The sequence below is a fragment of the Protobothrops mucrosquamatus genome, unplaced genomic scaffold (assembly GCF_001527695.2).
Source record: "Protobothrops mucrosquamatus isolate PMUCROS unplaced genomic scaffold, P.Mucros_1.0 scaffold1146, whole genome shotgun sequence".
Taxonomy (NCBI): domain Eukaryota; kingdom Metazoa; phylum Chordata; class Lepidosauria; order Squamata; family Viperidae; genus Protobothrops; species Protobothrops mucrosquamatus.
Genome location: NW_015387362.1, coordinates 628,128 through 648,221, shown reverse-complemented (window position 1 = coordinate 648,221; position 20,094 = coordinate 628,128). Strand labels below are relative to the sequence as shown.

Here is a 20,094-nt window from a genome sequence, read left to right as displayed (position 1 = left end):
AATCACATCTAGCCACTGGCCTCTTGTTTGCCTTCAGACCCAAATTTATGAAAATGTTCTCCAAGGGAGGACGATCCACAGATGACTCAAAGCTCTCTCATCTCACAGACAGTCTCCCTACATTTATTTACACAGCACGTAGATTTTCCTCTTCCGCTTCCCACTTGACAGTGTTTTCCACCTGCTCCGACAGATTTCATTTTGATTCTTTCTCACTCACTGCTTCAGATCTCGAACGTCAAATGAGTGACGGGGGTTAGAAAGAAAACATCTTCACAATAGCTGAGGCAAGGCAGGTGACGTAGAGGCCCCAACCGAAATAATTTGTCCCAACTTGCTGCACGAAACTAGAGTGGTGCAAGGCGGTTGCCCACCAAAGTCAGACGATTGCAGGGTTTGTATACAAATTTCATCAGAGCAACCTCACATGTGGAGAATTTCTCACAAACTTATTGCAATCAGCTTCTACGTTCCACCAGGAAATGACATGCTTCGTGACCTTTATGTCCAAATCATTATTCTGCATAAAGAAAAGAAAAAAAGAACCCTCATTATAACTTTATTAATTATGGATGTTATTCAACTTTGATATTTGTGGTGGAAGGGAAGTTACAAACTGGGAATTATTATTTGGATCTAAAAGATTAAAGACTGTTTTGAGTCAGGCTTGGTTCTTTGTGACTCTGGGGTGTCTCTGTGTAGCTGTCTTAGCAGTAAGGAAGTTCTCCAACAGTTTGAGTCTGGGGATTAAAAATTGATGGAACTTTAGGCTCTAAACAGCAATATACCAACAAAAACAATAATGTCGCTTTCTCTTTGTGTGTGTGTGTGTGTGTGTGTGTGTGTGTTGTGTCTGTGGGTCTGCACACAGGGTATATAAAGAGAGGGGGGAAAATCTGACATATAACACTAACGCCCTGCATTCAAGCGGAACAAAACCTGATTTGTAACTTTTAAAATACCAGCAAGAAGTACTTCGTTCTAACCATTTTTAATTCAAATTCAAAATTTTGCCGGGGGTTAAGACTGAAATAAATTCAGTCAACCCTTGGTGATCGTTTTCTCCCCTGTAAGAACTAATAGACGCAGTTGCTGGTCTCGTTTGGAAAAATGTTGAAGAATCTTCAAAGGCAACAAGCCCGTCGTTCTGTGGAGAGGGGCGTTGGGGCATGTTATAAAGATAAAAATAAGGGCAGAAGGGATCGCTTCCCTGCACTGAACGTGAGAAGCTGGTTAAAAATTAAGGAAATGTTACAGAGAGGCAATGTTAGACGTCCCAGTTCTCTGCTCTCACTGGTCTATCCATCACCATAAATCTAGGGATATCAGATCTGAGCTGCAAAGATCGAGATGAACACAAGAGGGTAGCAAAGGGTTAGATGTTTCTGTCTCTCTGCTGCCATCTGGTGGAAGGACATGCATTCTGATAGTTCTGCCAATCTTAGCAAAACCAAAGTGCTCACAGCCTTGTCCTACATTAGAGTTGTCCAACCGTGGCAACTTCAAAGGCTGTGGACTTCAATTCTCAGAATTCCCCAGCCAGTCATGCTGGCTAGGGAATTCTGGGAGTTTGAGAGCCACAAGTCTTTAAAAAAAGAAAAGGTGTCCCACAACACTTGTCCTTCCCTTCCTCCCAAAGTCATCTATCATTTCTATAGCTTCAAGCGAGGCCAGTCCTCATGAACGTCAGGTTGCCACTTCCTTCCTGTTTAAAATGTGCAAGCGCAGGGCTGGGTCTCGCTTTCGTCTCTCGCAGACGCCCAGCTGCTGGGAAAGGAGGTGCATGTGATGCACTGATTTCCTGCCCATTTCCTGGCCTCTGGGCTTCTCGTGCTCCTCTGCTCTCTCTGGCATCCCTCCTGCATTGCCCATCAATGAATTGAGGCACTTTGGAAGTGGCACCATGCTGCGTCGGAAGCCATCCAATGCCAGCGAGAAGGACCCAGTCCAAAAGAGGAAGGTGAGTGGAGGGAGGTCTGTCTTAAGCCCTCGCAAGGTAACTGGCCGGCAGACCCACTGAAAGGGACTGCAGGGCAATGAAGAAGTCTAGAAGGCAGCATGGATTCCCTACCTTGGGTATCGACCCTTCAAATGTAGAGTTTGTAGAAATCTGGAGAGGGATGGTTGGTATCAAGTTAGGAATTCAACAGCCCATATAGGGAATTGAGCCCTGACCCCATAGAGACATCCATACAATTTTCCCCCTCCATGTTTTGTACACTGTGTCTCTTCTTGATCTACTCACGTGGAGTAGAGGTCTACTCCATCAGGGAAACCATCACAACCACTCAGGAGCTCTTGCAGCAGAAGCAGTAAAGGTGGTGGGTCACACTAATGAAAAGGAGCATGCAAGGAGTGAGTTGCACTCTGGAGAGGGAGAGAGGAGTGTTGTAACTGCCTGGATAAGTGAACCGTTTTGAATAAGATTCCTTGGATGTGGTTTGGCTGTGTTGCTTTCTTGTGCCAGAACAAGTTCTGTGATAACAGCAGCACTCAAGTAAGTCTCCGGGTAGTGAGACTGTTTTTAACATCAGGAGTATTCCAGTAATCCATCAGAATCTAGTGCTAGAGCAAACAACGATCTACTCCCAAATCATAAGGATTCTTTATCTGTGCTGTATCTGACTTTTGACTTCTTTCTTCCTCTTTCTTTCTTTCTTTCTTTCTTTCTTTCTTTCTTTCTTTCTTTCTTTCTTTCTTTCTTTCTTTCTTTCTTTCTCTTTCTTCCGTCCTTCTTTCCTTCCCTTTCTTCTTTCTTCTTTTTCCTCCTTCTTTTATCAGTTGTGTTGTTTCTGTAACACAACATTTCATCTCTCTACAGTCTCCCTGGCTGCCCTCATTTCCCAGTTGGAAAAAGTTCTCTGAGAGTCTTCCTTCCTTGAGATTAAAGTAGGGAAATCAAGGTGGCCCTAGATCAGGGGTTCCCAACTGGGGGTGCAAGACAATATTCCAGGGGGTGCGAAAACTTGGATTTAGAAGTTTCAAAGTTATAGTGTATATGCATAATTCGTTATTTCAAACTTTTGTAAAGGGCGCGAGAATGTATCAAAAGCGTTCTAGGGGTGCAGGCTATAGAAAAAGTTGTGAGCCACTGCCCTAGATCATTGGAGAGTTGATTGTACAAAGAAAGACAAGGCATTCACACTTATCCTTTGGTCACTAAAATGCAGAAACACCTGCTCCTCTTAGGAGAATTTCCCAAAATCCTCTTCTTCTTTAAAAAAAAAAATAGAGGATCCTCTTTCATCAGATTGAATGTGTATTACTCGGGAAGGGGAAAAAAGCAGGATATTTTTTCTGCACGGTGCTATTCTTGTCTCTCTGATTTTATACAAGCACAGAAATCATGCTGGTAGCGTCTGAAAGACATACTATCAAAATTACACATTTCAGATTCAGGTAGAGAGGAATTATGAGCTACATTCCATTCCAATAGCCAAGAGACACCTCAGAGTTCTTTCGTGTTCAAAGTTTATATTTTGCCCCGTGAATCCTGCCTCTTTTTGATCTCACAGTAGCCTCTGGAACCATCATTCATGGCATCCTCCTGGACTGTCAGTCCTTCAAGCTAGCTCAGACAGGAAACCAAAACCACAGATGTTATCTCCACTGTACCTTTATTGTAAGGTTAAATTTATAGGCCAATGGTGTACTGTAGTACTTGAGCACTCATCCTTAATTGGTTCCGAGGGGTGTGATGAATATCAAAAATGATGAGTCCCAAATAAATTATTCCCATAAGGAACAATGTAGTGAGTCACAAGGCAGCCAATGCCGATACGTTGTGCGTTGAGTACCAAACAAACAATGAGTACTAGTAGAAAATGTTCACGTCAAAATGCACTGAGTACCAAATTCGATGAGTTTCAAAGCAGTTGAGTACCACGGTACCTCTGTATTTCCAGAGAAACCTACTTTTGTTGCTTCTTTTAAGATAATACACAAAGATGCTGCCTTGGAGGCAGCTTCCCACCAGAATGTGAGAAGATTGGACAACCGTTTGTCTGAAATGGTATAGGGTTTCCTGCTTGAGCAGGGGGTTGGACTAGAAGACCTCCAAGGTCCCATCCAACTCTGTTGTGCTGTTAGACTGAGCCATGCAATGTGACCTTTTTGGTCCTGGTTTAGCTTACTCTGCTTACTCTGTAAAGTCAGCTGTGGTTTGTAAACCCTGGTTTAGGTAGAAGGTTGTATGGACTCAATCAGTTTTGGTTTAAGTAAGGTGGGTTTAAGTAAACAATGGCTTAGCGTGATGCACATGAGCTTGGCAAGCACCTATGAACCTTTATTTTTAAAAACAAGGCTGAAGGGCTGAAAGAAGCAAGTTTTCTTTCTTCCTTAAAATCTCTCCTTTTTTAAAACATCTCCTTTTATCATTTCTCTTCATTTCCTCCCTTCTTTCTTGGATCCCAATTCTCTACAATATGAAGAGATGAGCTTAATGTCAATGCAAAACCAGCTTGAGAACTGGTTAGTTTCAGGGAAGGCGTCCATTTCAATCTACTTCATGCCTAACAAGCTACAACGTGCAATCTGGGAGTCTTTAAATAGCACCTGGGTTCCTCAGAAAATAGCAGCTATACACTTTGGGGATGAGCGTTACAAGGCACACAGGTTTGCAAAGTACAGGGTTTCCCCCCCACCCTGCAATGTAAGGGGCCTCCCAGAAATGTGGTTGGTGCTGCCGCAAAGGGTTAGTGTATATTTGGGTCAATGGTCTGTGGTGTTTGCTGTTCCAAGGAAGAAGACTGATTTCTCGTTTAGTTCTTGCTAACCAATTGTTTGCACGCGCGTATCTGAATCTGGAACTAAGGTTGCATCTCAGCATCCTGTAGTTGCCTGTCCCACCTCAGCATCCTGGACTCACCCTTAGGCACGGAGGCACGTTTTTTGGGTTTCTGGGCTTTGAGCACGTGGCTTTCCAGGAATATCCAAAAGTGGGCATGCCTTGGTTGGCATGTGCATGTGTTTTTTCTTTTCCTTCTCCTTCTGCTCTACGCACTGTATAAATAAACATAGGGAGACTCTGCCCATGAGATCTGTGGATCTTCCTCCCTTGGAGAACATTTTCCTAAATTTGGGTCTGAAGGCAAACAAGAGATCAATGATTAGATATGATTCACCAGTAGTAGTAGTAGTAGTAGTAGTAGTAGTAGTAGTAGTAGTAGTAGTAATCTTCTTCTTCTTCTTCTTCTTCTTCTTCTTCTTCTTCTTCTTCTTCTTCTTCTTCTTCTTCTTCTTCTTCTTCTTCTTCTACTACTACTTCTTCTTCTTCTTCTTCTTCTTCTTCCTCTTCCTCCTCCTCCTCCTCCTCCTCCTCCTCCCTGGATTAGTCTTCAGATTTCTTGGCAAGGCTGCAGAAGTGGTTTTCCCTTATCTCCTTCCTAAAGCTGAGAGAAAAGGACTGGTCCCAGGTCACCTCCATCTGGCTTTGTACCCAAAGCAGAACTAGAACTCACTGTCTCCCAGTTTCTAGCTTGGTGCCTGAATCACTAGACCAAATTGGCTTTTGGTACAAACTGGGTTTCTGCAGCCCCCTTTTTAAAAAAAAAAAAAAAAACAGAAATCAACCCACCCTCACCCTGTAGCTGCTTTTTGCTACTCTGCCAGGTGTTTGGATTCTGGAAAGTGCAGTTGTTGGTCGCCTATGCTAACCCACTTCCTCTGCACCATGTCAATTCTGAGCAACTCTGCAAAAAAAGAGAGAAAGAGAAAGAGCTTCAGAGAAAGGGAGGAGGGGCAGTCAGTCAGAACATGGCTAGATCAACTTAGAAGCATCCAGACAACCCAGTTCTTCAGAAGTGAGCAGTACCGACAAGCTAACAAGTTGTCCCTCCTATATACATGTGTAGAGGTAGCCCAAGACAAGTTCTACTCTTGATTTCATTCTTTGAGCATCCAGGGAGATAGGAATACACAAGCATAAAAAAAACCCCCACCTTTTAATGAGACTGCAAAAAACAGAAATGGTAGCGGCAGAGGCAAGAGGCAATTTGAAGTCCCAGATTTGATCTTGGGAAGAAACAGCATCAAAAGCTGTTTCCTTAATGTAAGTATGCAGGAGATTGCCAGCCTGCCAGTTTTGGTCGCCGCAATATAAAAAAGATGTTGAGACTCCAGAAAGAGTGCAGAGAAGAGCAACCAAGATGATCAGGGGACTGAAGGCTTAAAACATACAAAGAATGGCTGTGGAAATTGGGTGTGTCTAGTTTAATTAAAAGAAGGACTGGGGTGACATGATAGGTAAGAGCCTGATGCTGGGAAAGATTGAGGGCAATAGAAGAAGGGGACGACAGAGAATGAGGTGGCTGGATGGAGTCACTGAAGCAGGAGGCGTGAGCTTAAAGGGACTCCAGAAGATGGTAGAGGATAGGAAGGCCTGGAGGAACGTTGTCCATGGGATTGCAATGCGTAGGACATGACTTTGCAACTAACAACAACAATATCTAAGGGACTGTCACAAAGAAGAGGGAGTCAAGCTATTCAGCAAGGTACCTGAAGGCTGGACAAGAAGCAATGGATGGAAACAAGAAGAAAACTAGAATTAAGGAGAAATTTGCTGACAGTTGGGACAATTTATCAGTGGAATGGCTTGCCTCCAGATATTGTGGGGGGTTTTAAGAAGAGACTGGACAACCATTTGTCTGAAATGGTATAGGGTTTTCTGCTTGAGCAGGGGTTGGACTAGATGACCTCCAAGGCCCCTTCCAACTCTGTTATTCTGTTATTCTGCCTTTCATTCCAGAGCAAGGGAGTCTGCTTAGTGATCCCTTTTCCATGTTTTCTCCTTAGTATCCCTTGCAATAGTTTGAGCTGAAAAGCGGTCCAGGATCACCCAGTGAGTTTCTGGGGCAGAGAGTGGGCCTGACCCCCAAGTGTCCTGACTTCCTATCCCAGCACTTTAACCACCACACCACATTGGCTTTTGAATTAACAATCCCCTAGAGTTCACCCTTCTTAAGAAGTCTTCCTTCCTTCTCTGATAACTGAGTCATAATTCCACCAGGCCGTCTCTGTTCTTCATTATTATCATCTTTTCTCCATCGGCCAGCAGGCAGACAGGTGCACAAGAGAACAGGACCGTGTCCCGATCTGAAAAGTGGCATGTCCCACCAGAGGATTGGGGAGGTGGGGAACCGATGTGGAGGAAACGGAGATGGGAAGTAGAACTTAAGACGTTTATGTAACCCTTCTGCATCATCCAGCTCACGGATTGCCTGCCTTCCTCTTCTGGGGGAGGGGGCACATCTGTGCACACGTTTGCCTTCCGGTGGAAGAGGCACCGAGGGATGGAGAAGGCAAAAGAACAATGGTCTCCTGGCAACCCCATCCACTTCTGGCTGTAGCTCCATCTGCTAACTCTCTAACCGAGAGAGCACCGTAAGCTGCCCAGAGTCACAGACGTGAGATGGGTGGCTATGTAAACAAAATAAAATGAATAAAAAGGAAAAAAAAATGGAGAGGGCTGCAAGATTCCCAAGGCCCGTGGGCTTTCTCTGCTCTGCAATCTGCGCTGTTCCTGACCCTCTCTGCTTTCTCCCCACAGCTGTCGCTGCAGCGGTCCAGCAGTTTCAAGGATTTCGCCAAATCGAAACCCAGCTCCCCGCTGGCGAACACCAAGACATTCAGCCTTGAAGAGGAAGAGGTAACACCCCCATCCCCCCCAAACGTGGGACCCTCTCTGTTGCCCTTTCAAGGACAGCTTCTGTTGGCCTCTCATTGTCCCCTTGGCCACTAATCCTGGCTCAAATCCCTCTATTATTAGTGGACAGTCCCTCCCAACTCTAAGCTTACAGGGAATCCTCAACGTACAACTAGGACCGGGAGCTTCCATCCCTAAGTGATGCGGTTGCTAAGCAATAATTGCACCCAGGTTTATGACTTTTTTGCCCTACTCATTAAGCCAACCACGCAATTGTGAAATAAATCTGGTTTCTCCCCTCCCCCCTTGACTTTGCTTATTGGGAGTCAGTTGGGTAGATCACCAATGACGATCACTTGACCCTGGGATGCCGCAACCGTGGTAAACACATGTTGCCAAGCATCCAAATGTTTCAACCACATGACTGCATGTGGTAAGTCATAAGTCACTTTTTCCCAACCTCGTCTTAAGTTCAAACAATGGTTAAACGAGTGGTCGTAAATTGAGGACTATCCATAGTTGTGGTGCACTGGTGGGGCAGAGAAACGGTTTGGTTTCTGAAAGGCAGAGTTCGTCCAATATGGAGTGCAAAACCAGTGTCCCAAGCTAGGAAGGTCCATTCCTGAACTCAATTCACACAATCCCAGAGTCGTCTTCTCCCTTCCTGGAATAAGGAGTCTTCTTCTCCCTTCCTGGAAAGCCCAAGGTCCCTGGCTCTCTCTGCAGGTTCCTGAAGGCAAGCAGTCCAATCCGCCACCTAGCCCAGATGATGAGGGACGCTCAAAGCTGGGCAAGCGATGGAGAGCCGCCATTTCCCGCACCATGAACCGGAAGACAGGCAAGGCAGTGGCTAAAGCCTTGGTCGATCAGGTGAGAGAGGACACCGTCTCTGCTCCACGCCGTGTGTCTTCGTGTGTTTGTGCAAGAGAGTTGTATAAGATGCCTCCTTCCAAAAAGTCTTAACTCTCTCACCATTGCCTAGCATTTAACTTCTTCCTCTAAGCCTATTTGCATGCTTTTTCCCTTTCTGTCTTTCTCTCTCTCATACACACACACACACAACTTCCTTCTCTGTGTGGTTTTGAGAAAGCAGAAAAAATGCAGGTTCTGCTTGTGAGCTCTTCCGCAGGTAACCAAACCAAAGTTGCTAACTTCTGTAGCTACCCGTCGTATACTGAATCCACCTGCACTCAACCGCAGCACGAACATGTCTTTTCTCTTTTCTTTTTTAGCCTAAAATACATTTAAGGGTGGTTAAATGAAATGAAATCTCCTTTCTACCATTCCTTTTGTTTTGTGTCACGGTCCGGTCTCCTAGCCCCAAATCTCCCTCTTCCTCTCCCGTGCCAAGCGCAGCCGGTTGATAATTTGGCCGGTCCGTAGGAGAGCAGATCTCAGAAGAGGATGAGAATCAAGTATCGTGCTGCAAATGATTAATGGGGAGATTCCAGGAAGATACCTTGACAAGGAGATTACTCCCCAACCCTTTAGAGCAACCTGTTGACCTGTGGAGTGTGAAATGTGTGTAGTTCCTTCTTTTTAAGCAGCCTGTGTGTGCAACATGCTCTTCCTCTTTCCCAAAAAGCATGCCTGGGCTTCATGGAGGCAGGCCTTCAAAGGGAGCAAGGCTCAGACTTAGCAACTGTGGCCAACTATGCTTCTGTCTTGGGAAGAAAGAGTTCTCCATGGTTTCCCGTTCCTCTTGCAGGGACACGATGAATCCGAGACTCCTGCGTCTCCAGCCTACAGCTCTGTTGAAGAGGATCTTCCCATCTTTCCAGTCACAACCCAGGAGACTAACGGCCCCGGTGCCCCCAACGGTAAATGGCTCGCCTAGCTTCAATGAAGCCTTGACTGAAAGCCTACTGTGCACGGAAGTGGTAAAGCTGGGGTTAGGCCAGGGGTGTCAAACTCAATTTCATTGAGGGCCGCATCAGCATTGCGGTTGCCCTCAGGGGGCCGGGTGGGTGTGGCCAGGATGGATGCGCCCTACTGGGTGGGTGTGGATGGAGTGGGTGTGGCCAGCTCTACATTGTTCGCATCAAGGGTGCCTGTGGGGGCCTGGGCAGGAGTGGGATAGATCTGAGGGTCTCTGGCAGAAGGGGGTGGGACTGGGGCAAGCGCCAAGGCATGGTCCATTTCTTCATTCCTCACAAAGGGTGACACCTCCCCAGCATGCACCCAGGGGGCTGGGCCGACACAGCAGGGCTGGTTCCTGTTTCCAGATGGCCTTGTGGAGCTAAGACTGAATGCGTTTCAGCATAGATGGCCACCACAAAATTGTACACTGGCTCCTGGCCGTCTTGGGCCAGGGCCAAGGCAGCGGGGGCCGTTCCCTCACTGTTTCCAGGATGGCTTCGCGGGCCACATGAAACCACTTTGCGGGCCGCATCCAGCCCCCGGGCCTTGTGTTTGACATGTCTGGGTTAGACTATACCAGTGCCAAATGGGGAAGCAGACTATTCCAAATGAGACCTCCTTCCTTTTTTTTTTTACAAAAAGCAACTAAACATTGCAGAGGACGTTCTGTGCTTCTCTGGCACTTGAGCACCTTTTAATTTCTGGGAGCAAATATTTTGTGAGTAAGGGCAGGTAGAGATTCTTATAAGTTTGAGCTCAGCTCTGAAGAGTTCTTGAAGCCTTGCTGGGGATGTTTTCTTGGCCACAAAAGAGAAGTGGTTTGCCTCTAACTTCTTTGGGAGGTGTGGCCATTTTTGAGTCTCCCCTATAACCCAGAGAGTTTCTGGTGGTCTCCCATCCAGTTCCTTCACTTGATCTGACCGTTTTTATTTTAAAAAAATGGCCAGCTGTGCCAGTGACTGCATTCCCAACCAGACAGAAAGTCAGAGCGTGGAGAACAGAACAGTTACAACTGAATCCAACCACCTGCTTCACGCAGGAATCCAGTTCAAAGCAGAAGACTGTCTAGTCTGTACGTGAATCTATTCCACAAAGAGGGGCCCACCGTCTCTTGGGTAGTCCGCTACATGCTCACGCTACGCATAAGAACAGATGCTCTCGTTCAGTAAGGATCTGCCTTCCTGTAACGTCATCCATTATTCTGTGTCCTGCAGTCGGGAGCCATAAGAGAAGCCTGGATACTCTTCAACCATCTGAAAAGATCTATCTGCTCCTCTCTCCTTCTCAAGATTAAGCCGTCCCTGCTCTCCCCTTGTCTTCAGATTTAGTTTCTAGCCTCCAATGGTCCTTTCCTAAACCTGTTCTGGTTTTACCCTGTCCAGAAGCAGACATAATATTCCACAGAGAGGGTTCGTCAAATATAGAACGTAGCGCAAATGTTAACTTCCTGTGTTTTGAAAACTAAGCTTCTGTTCAACATGTGCTGAGCAGCGATTCTGGTGGTTTGCAGGATGGAGAGTCACCCTAACTCAGTACAGGTGGTCTTTGACTTATGACTGCAATTGAGCCCAAACTTTATGCTGCTAAGTGACACATTTGTCAAGTGAGTTTTCCCCCCATTTTTCAACATTTTTTACCATGGCTGTTAAGCAAATCCCTGTGGTTGTTAAGTTGGTAACACAGTTGTTAAGTGTAGCTGGCTTCCCCAGTGACTTTGCCTGTCAAAAAGTTGCAAAAGGTGATCAGGTGATCCTGGGACACACCGCAACCGTCATAAATTAGTCAGTTGCCAACTCTCTGGATTTTGATCATGTGACCACAGGGAGGCTGCAACAGTCGTAAGCGTGAAAAATGATCATAAGTCACTTTTTTCCAGGGGCGTTGTAACTTTGCACAGGTCACTAAGTCGAGGACTCCCTGTATTAAACTGTGTCTCCAAGCTGAAATGGAGTCAGCTCATGTTTCTTTCTCCTGGCTCTTGTCCCCCTCTAGAAAGGGAATTGTTCAGTCCCACCCCGAGCAGCCTCTGCACCATGGAAGAGATCATCTCTACTCCATACGACGGTCCTTTTTGTGGGAAAGCCAAAGTTCACACAGATTTTATTCCCAGCCCCTACGATAAGGACTCTCTGAAACTCCAGGTGGGTGTTTTGCATTTCTTTAGGGCAGAGATTCCCAACCTTTTGGGCATCAGGGACCGATTCCGTGACTTAGAACATTGGGGTTAATAAGTGTTTTTGGTGGTCATCTGAGAGATTCAATTTCATTTCCTATAAAACAAGGAACAGTTGCTGGAATTGGGTATGTCTAGTTTAACGAAGAGAAGGACGAGGGGGGACATGATAGCCTTGTTCCAATATCTCAGGGGCTGCCACAAAGAAGAGGGAGTCGAGCTATTTTCCAAAGCGCCTGAAGGCAGGACAAGGAGCAACGGGTGGAAACTAACCAAAGAGAGAAGCAACCTGGAACTAAGGAGAAACTTCCTGACAGTTAGAACAATTAACCAGTGGAACAACCTGCCTCCAGAAGCAGTGAATGCGCCAACACTGGAAGTTTTTAAGAAGAAACTGGACAGCCATTTGTCCGAAATGGTATAGGGTTTCCTGCCTGAGCAGGGGGTTGGACTAGATGACTTCCAAGGTCCCTTCCAACTTTATCATTATCATTATCATTATCATTATCATTATCATTATTATTATTATTATTATTATTATTATGTCCAACCTTGACACCTTTAAGACTTGTGGACTTCAAATCTCAGAATTCCCCAGCTGGAATTCTGAGAGCTGAAGTCCACAGGTCTTAAAAGTTGCCAAGGTTGGACACCCGTGCTATAACATATTGCTCCGATTTTATTAAGAAAATCTGTGCAATATATTGATGTATATATCCAATATATTGTACAGAAATAGCTATCGGAAGATTAGGTTCGTTGTTACCTTCTTCAAGTTCTCTTTTGATGCTCACTGCCGCTCTCCAGAAGTCAACATTGCAACACAATATGCTTTTGGAAATGTGCGGCTTTTTTTTCTTAGGAATAAGCGTCATACGAACCCGTAGCGTGTTTTGATTTGGATTTCCTGTGCTGCATGAATCAAGCTTGTAAACCACAGCTTTAGGGCATGGCGTGTTGTGCAAACCTAGCCCATTGTGACATGCAGAAGGAACCACGATTGTGCTAAGTAGTTTGTGAAAATACAACAGGATCCGATTGAAAGGAGTTAACAATATGGCATTTGTCACAGAAAGGGGACATCATCCACATCATTGCAAAACCTCCCGTTGGCACCTGGACTGGCCTTCTGAACGACAAAGTGGGCTCCTTCAAATTCATCTACGTCAGCATCATCCCGGAAGAGCCCGTCTTGGCTACGAAGACCTATTCGCGGCACAGGAGCAAAAGGCCGAAGCCCAAGACCTTGCAGGAGCTGCTGCAACGGATGAACCTTGAGGTGGGAACGTTGCTCTAACACAGTGGTCTTCAAACTTGGCAACCTTAAGACTTGTGGACTTCAACTCCCAGAATTCTGGGAGTTGACGTCCACAAGTCATAAAAGAGCCATGGTTCCCCACCCCTGGACTAGAGGGTGATGGCCAGACTTGGTAGACTAGAGCAGCCAAGGCCAATATACAGAGGCAGCAGGGTTAAATGAGTTCTAGGTTTGAGCTGGGTGAGGAAATTGCCAGCATCCTCCTGCCTCAAATGCACTACACAGTGTGTTACTCACCAGCTTCAACACCCAGATGGCGTGCCTAGCCAGACTCTACTTTATAAACAGGAAATGGCATTGGACCATTCTCTGAACATCTTGTAATATTAAAAGGGAACTGAAGGAGCGCCTGTAGAGCAGAGGTGTGGGCCTCATCCGTGTTTTGAGCTCCCCCCCGTTTCATTTTGAGACACGGCAGAAAACACGTGGATCCCCATATGTAGATACTGCAATGAGCAGTAGGGTAAATCATAAATCTTTCACACAAGAGAGAAACTATTTCTGTAGCTATGCCTAGTCTCTAAATACAGATGCTTGCCTTGTTTTGTTTCTTTTCTTCAACGCCCCCTTCTCCAAAAATATTAGACTTGGTATCTTAAAAGATAAAGTCCCAATCTGCATCTGGAGTTGATTAAACCATAACTGTTTTTTTTTGTTTAAAATAAAAAAAAAACTGCTTTGGATGGTTAGAATCAAGGTTGACTGAGCCTTCCATCTTTCCAAGGTCGGTAAAATGAAGATCCAGATTGTTGGGGGCAAATTGATAACTCTGTAAACTGCAAAGAGAGGGCTGTAAAGAACTGTGAAGCGGTATATAAGTCTAAGTACCATTGCTAGTGCTCTTCCTTCCTTCCTTCCTTCCTTCCTTCCTTCCTTCCTTCCTTCCTTTCCTTCCTTCCTTCCTTCCTTCCTTCCTTCCTTCCTTCCTTCCATAACTGTCGACCGCCAGCAGTTTGATCCTGACCAGCTCAAGGCTGACTCAGCCTTCCATCCTTCCGAGTTTGGTCAAATGAGGACCCAGATTGTTGGGGGTGATACGCTGACTCTGTAAACTGCGTAGAGACGGCTGTAAAGTACTGTGTCTAAGTGCTATTGCTATTACAGGTATAGCAATAACAGCAAATCCCATCCACCCCGCCAGGTAACCTTTATCACAGGTATTACAATGGGACTGTGTCTTTTTCCCCTCCTCATTCAGGAGCACACCTCTACACTGCTATTAAATGGTTACCAGACCGTGGAGGACTTCAAGGAACTGCAAGAGAACCACCTGAATGAATTGAACATCACTGACCCACAGCATCGGACCAAGCTTCTTACAGCAGCAGATCTCCTGCTGGATTATGACAGTAAGTGCCCTTTACCCTCCAAAAGAGCTTTCTTTCTTCCTCCTCCATCGTCAGGCCCCGTTCTTGGAGTGAGACCAGTTCTGGGTGCAAAAAGCCCCACCTTGAAATCCTATCACGTTTGGTATTAAAAACCAACTGTGACATGAAACCGAATTGAGAAATCGGACTGGAGCACGATGAGGCAGACCGTTGCAAATCTTGAAAGAGTAGTTTCCTGGGACATGTAAACCTGCCTCCGCAGAGGGAAGCTACACAGAATTGTTTAGTGGTCCCAACATTTACCACGAGCTCCCGCTCATCGCGAGCCAGGTTACGGGAACTTCTGTTTCTCACTCAGGAACAAGTGAGGCAAGACCCTCCTTCTTCCCTTTCCCCTGCCACTTTTAGCACCGTCCGGTCTTCTGTTTAACAACTGGGCTTCTCTCTCTTCCCAGCGAGCAGCGAGGCTGAAGAGGAAGGAGGAAACGTGGAGGGTCAGCTATTTCCTGGAGAGCTCAAAGAAGACATTCCCCGCGATTCTGGCTGTTTTGAAGGGGCGGAAACTTTGGACAGTGGGCGGGAAGAAGATGTGAAGCTTGAGGGGGGGCTGCCATCCCATTCTCTGACCAGTTTGGGCTGAGGGGAAGACTCCTCTCTCTGCATCCTGAGCCCCCGTTGGCTGGCAAGTACAAGCTGTTTTTCCAGGAACGTGCCTCTGTTCCCTCCCCCCTTCAAAAAAAAAATATATCCAGATAACTCTTCAGGCTGAGTAGGAATACAGCTCCAAGTCCTGGTTGGTAAATAAGGAGAAGGCTGGGATCCAGAATCCTCACTGATTACTGCACCAAAGACTGTTGCATGACAGAGGCTCCTCTTTCAGAGTTTTGGCTGCAGTGAGCAGGCGCTACCATGAGACTTCCTAAGAAGCAACGGAACTCGCCTCTGCCACCACGTGCCCAGTCTTCTCTCGGGTGCAAAGAGGGTTTGCTTGCCCCTGACAGCTCTGCACAATCCAAACACTGCCGCAAAGATGGACAACGAACTTCTGAATGCAGCCTCTGGCCTTCTTCCATCCTCCCATCAGGAAGAAGAGCGTCCCAACTCCTGTAGCTTTAGTCGGGAAGAGCAGGGGGGGGGCGGCTTCTGCTCTACTTCTTTTCAAATATATCTAGTTATTTTATTGTAAACAGCTAGGTTTTTTGTAGCTTTAGGACAAGATCCTAATGAAGAACAAGGTAGGTGCAATTTCCAAACTGGCTTACTCTATGGAATGGCAAGCACTGTTCTCTGGTACAGATCTTTCAATAAAGCACATTTATCTCTGGAGGGTAGAGATGACCCTGTATGTCTGTATTATTTTCAGAAAAACTAAAAGGTAAAATATTCCTCCACTGCCAAAAGGAAAGGAAAAGAAAGGAAAGGAGAAAAGGGAAGGAGAAGAGAAAGGAAGGAAGGAAGGAAGGAAGGAAGGAAGGAAGGAAGGAAGGAAGGAAGGAAGGAAGGAAGGAAGGAAGGAAGGAAGGAAGGAAGGAAGGAAGGACACATTAGACCCAGGACTCTATTATGAAGTACAGCTAGTTCATTTTGGTGGCTTATTGCCCCAAGGCTTCATCCCAAAACATTCAAAGATCTCAAAAGACAGGTTTTGGAGAACACTAAACGTGACGTTAAGCAGACCTAATCTTGAAAACTGGCAGCAAAAGAGATATTTGTTGCCTAGTTTTCTGCTCTGCACACAGGGCTGGTCTGCTTAGCGCAGCTTCTTTCTTGATAGCAAAAGTGATGTACTTTACAAAAAGAAGCCATTAAGGGGAATACTGACTCTTGCAGAGAAGCAGGAGTGGTCAGGCCTTGCTGCAGAACGGAGGTGAGCAGCAGGGGCCGTCTGAGGCCACGATCACACAAACAAAACTCAACACACCAATTCCAAAACCTTCACTGAAATCAGAGGTGGACATACTAAGCAGCTAGCACTGTCCCACTCCCTGGAATAATCCGTCACAGAACATGGAAAGCGGTATCTTAAACGGAGCAGGTGATTTGTTCAGCAGCAAGGGGGAAAGCCCCCAGCGGCACTTTCTGTTCTTGACACAAGGATGGGCAGACACACTGGAAGAGAGTTGTGTTTTTTTCCACAACGGGGTGTGGAGAAAGGAGGAGGCCACGCAGGCTACCGTATTACAGTAGCTCTCCTGTCAATCATAGCAGCCGTTATGGAAACGGCTTCTATTTTTGTAATGCATGGGGAGGGCAGATGGTATTATTCCAAAATACGGCAGGAGCCGTGCCAGACTCCGATCTCAGTAGCTCTGTGACACAATTATTGGCTGTCCCAAGGCAAGCAGGGATGCGAAAAAGTTAAGCGCCGCAATTCTCTTCCCGACCATTTTTCATTTATGGTTTTTCCTGGGATTCTCTACACATCTGAACCAGGCCCTAATGCCAAAGGCGCTTTTTCAAAGACAACTGGACTTTGTTTTTCCTTGAAGACGCTTCGCTTCACATCCAAGAAGCTTCTTCAGTGGAGGAAAAGCGAAACATCTTCAAGGAAAAACAAAGGAAGTTTTGAAAAAGCATCTTTTGAGACAACCAGGGCCTGGATGACTGAGAACCTCCACAGACGCTCCTGGGAACTAGGTTCAAAGATTTAGCCATCCTTTTTTTCCCCCCACTCTAGAGAGGGGAGCTTCTGTACTCAGAAAACGGGCATTCTTTTTTTAAAATTCACTCCCCGAACATTCTCTTGCGGGAAAGAAAATAAAAACCCCCGGGGAAAATGATTCTTAGCCAGCTTTGTCTCTCAACCCACATTATTTTTCCATTGCCAAGGAGATACACAGCCTTCAAAACATTTATCTCCATTTTCTGTCTGACTGGCACAGTCACCACAGAAGTGTGTACGGTAGTGTAGCTTTGCGGTATGATTCTACGAGTAAAGATGTAGTGGGGGGGGGCTGCCCACCCATCCAAACTCAGAGTATATATGGCTTTCCTGACATATGGATTCTCTATGCACATTCAGAGAGAGAGGACTGAATAAGAACACAACGGTCCGGACTCAACCATAATTTAATCAGATATTTCCCAAAGCAGCTTCCAGCACTGGATCAAGAGAGCTTAAGAGCACAGACATTATGGGCTGTACAGAAGTCACAGACCAAGAGCCCACCTCATCTGTACAGTAATAAGCTTCCTACCATACAATGCTGGCTCTTCTGCTTCCAGAGCATTTATGCTGCCCCCGTGACCCATTTCCGCAGCAGTCCTTCGATAACTGCTACGCGAGAAGGAAGGTTCTACCTTTCCAGGATGTGGAAGAAGGATCAGAACCACTTCTAATTGAAAAGGGAGGAGGGAAAAGTGAGGGAGGAGAGGAAAGGTTGATACTGCACCACAGATTCCAATACCTGAACAGACGTGGGGGGGGGGGGAGACAAAAGGACCTCAAGGTCCTCTGGCAGGGTGTAACGTAAGGACTATTGGGGGCTTGGCGCTGCCAGTTGGCACTGTTTGTCAGGAACATTTAGGAAGGCTACGATTTCTGAACTTGGCAGCTGCTAGCTTCCATGGATCCAGCCTGACTCCCTTGGCAAACGAGACCAGTCAAACACACAATACTGCAGTCACAAGGAGAAAGATGGCACAGATCACAATCACCAGTTCCGTCTTCTTCCCAGCAAATTCCATGTTCCAGGGAACTCGAAGCCGGGGCCAGAGAGGCACTCGCTTGATTGGGCTAGAGACCGCCGAGAGATGGAGAGTCCGTCAAGCAGCACAACTGAGTGCCCAGCCTCTACACGAGAAAGGGAGCGTTTGGCAACATCAGTTTGTAGACACTGTTCGGAACCGCTGGCGAACCAACCGCCTAAGGAACAACATGCTGTCCAGCCAGCTGTCCCCCATCCTGGCTCGCGCTGCAGCTTCACAAGGGGCAGCCAAGTTAAAAGCACTCTCGCGTTCACCTCGGAGGCTAAGGTGTCATCTGCACAGGATCGAGTGTTTGAGCAGATGATTCTTCTTCTTCTGGAGCAGCAGCAGCAGCCACAGGTGGCTTCGTGGCTTCCTGTGGCACTTTGTCCGTTGGCCCAGGGAGCTGGGGAGGAAGAACAGAAGGGAGAAGGACCGTTCACGGCAGAATCCCGCAAAACGGCTCCTTGAAAGCAAAACCGTCCACCTTACGGACGTTTGGAGGCACGTCAAGCGATGCGGCTTAGTATTTTGCCCATCGTAAAAATCCTTTCTGGAAATCATCCACCCAGCAACTTGCCTCTGGGCTACTAGAAAACAGCGCTGGTGCCAAGCCTGGGAGGAGCTAATTTTCATTCTAAGGGCGCCTGCGCTTTCCACACCTACCAGGCTTTGTTCTGGGAAGGCACTGCCACCCTCGGGGGCACGACTGGCTTGCTGGGCTCTGCGTTCCTCTGCGCTTCTCTCTTCTTGCGTTCTGGGCTCAGGCCCAGCTCCGCTCCCTGAGATAGCACGCTCTTGAAGCAAGATGCCCCGTCTATCCAGCACGCTATAAAGCAGAAGTGGGAGATCAGGGAAAATACAATTTGGAAGGGGGGGAGGGAGAGAAAAGTGTTTAGAGATGAGAACAGCTAAATTACCAATAAAGGAGAATATTTGTAGCTCAGGGTTGAAATGAGGGGTCCTTGATGCTCTCTTGAGCTTGGCTGGGGTTTTTTTTTTTTGGCCGACGTTTCATTACCCAAACTAGGTGACATCATCCGATCACTAGCACTGATGATGTTACCTAGTTTGGGTAGTGAAACATCTGCAAGAACACAACTGAGCTCAGAGGACCCCTCAGCAGCTAAATTCCGTCTCAGACTTCGATCTGCCGGAAAGGGCCCTTCCCTCAAATCCCTCTACACCACAAATGCTGCACTGCTTGGATAAACAGGGGACAACAAGAAGATACAGCTTGAGCCGTCACCTGGGAGGCAAAGGACCACACAGAACTTCGCAGCAGTTCTTCACAATGTTACCATGGCTATAAGGATTCTGCACACGGTTCTTCCCTGTCCAGGAGCCTTTAATCTGAAAGAACAAGAAGAGCAGCCTCCAAAAATACAAATCCAATGTTAGCACTGATCTATGTGATGATGTACATCCCGATCCCAAATGAAAAGCATCTTTCAAGTTACTCTGGCTTCTTCCAACAGATCTCTCCTGGAACTCTCGGCCCCTGCTGTTTTTCTAATTACTTCATTCTAATGAGAGGCCTTCCTCGTCAGTAGAAGAGTTTTACCCCCCCCCCCAAAGTCTGATACATCAGCCAAAGGCTGTTTACTGCTTGCAGCTGAAAAGAAACAACTGCCCAATTGAATGGGCAGGTTCTATTCTGCCTAAGGATTCTGAGAAAGCTGTCTCCTGAAGCCTTGCTGGAATGAACTGTGGGGGGGTGGGGGGTGGAAACACTGCAAGTTGTAACAAAAGGACAGAAGATGGAAATGCATATTGAGTCTTCACTTCAGTAAATGAAGATTTCTTTTTAAAAATCAACATGTTTGGAAGGAGGTTTATTGTGTTCTTTGGAAGGAAATCCAGTGGCTTCAACCCATTTAAGGGAGAATGGATATTCTTTGAAGAAACTTAGCCACGCCTGCCTAGAGCAAGACCAAACACAGACTTCTAATAAGAATAGCTCTAACAAATGTTTCTGAAAAAGAACATTCTCACAGAGATAACATGTGTATGAGAGAGAGAGAGAGAGAGAGAGAGAGAGAGAGAGAGAGAGAGAGAGAGAGAGAGAGAGAGAGAGAGAGAGAGA

At 46.4% G+C, this 20,094-nt stretch overlaps 2 protein-coding genes across 2 annotated transcripts in view; one reads left to right on the top strand and one right to left on the bottom strand.

Annotated features, from left to right (window-relative positions):
• The first annotated feature begins 1,875 nt into the window (after positions 1–1,875).
• SASH3 (SAM and SH3 domain containing 3) lies at positions 1,876–15,652 on the top strand. The gene is made up of 8 exons (XM_029284960.1): positions 1,876–1,960; positions 7,547–7,645; positions 8,369–8,512; positions 9,351–9,462; positions 11,495–11,643; positions 12,748–12,954; positions 14,192–14,342; positions 14,777–15,652. The coding sequence occupies exons 1-8, from the start codon at positions 1,904–1,906 to the stop codon at positions 14,959–14,961; spliced, it is 1,104 nt and encodes a 367-aa protein (XP_029140793.1). The 5' UTR covers positions 1,876–1,903; the 3' UTR covers positions 14,962–15,652.
• A 2,639-nt stretch (positions 15,653–18,291) lies between these two features.
• Positions 18,292–20,094, bottom strand: part of ZDHHC9 (zinc finger DHHC-type containing 9) — a 10,369-nt gene continuing 8,566 nt past the window's right edge. The window contains exons 6-9 of the mRNA XM_015820587.2: positions 19,595–19,623; positions 19,258–19,361; positions 18,675–18,837; positions 18,292–18,414 (exon numbers count right to left, since the gene is read on the bottom strand). Coding sequence (XP_015676073.1) covers positions 18,292–18,414; positions 18,675–18,837; positions 19,258–19,361; positions 19,595–19,623 — 419 coding nt within the window. The remainder of the gene's footprint in view (positions 18,415–18,674; positions 18,838–19,257; positions 19,362–19,594; positions 19,624–20,094) is intronic.

What these genes read in the sequence shown, in the direction of transcription:
- SASH3 (XM_029284960.1), top strand. Translation starts at nt 1,904, where the DNA reads ATGCTGCGTCGGAAGCCATCCAATGCCAGCGAGAAGGACCCAGTCCAA. An exon ending in ACCCAGTCCAAAAGAGGAAG is followed by an intron (nt 1,961 to 7,546) that starts GTGAGTGGAGGG and finishes TTCTCCCCACAG; the next exon opens with CTGTCGCTGCAGCGGTCCAG. An exon ending in TGCAACGGATGAACCTTGAG is followed by an intron (nt 12,955 to 14,191) that starts GTGGGAACGTTG and finishes CTCCTCATTCAG; the next exon opens with GAGCACACCTCTACACTGCT.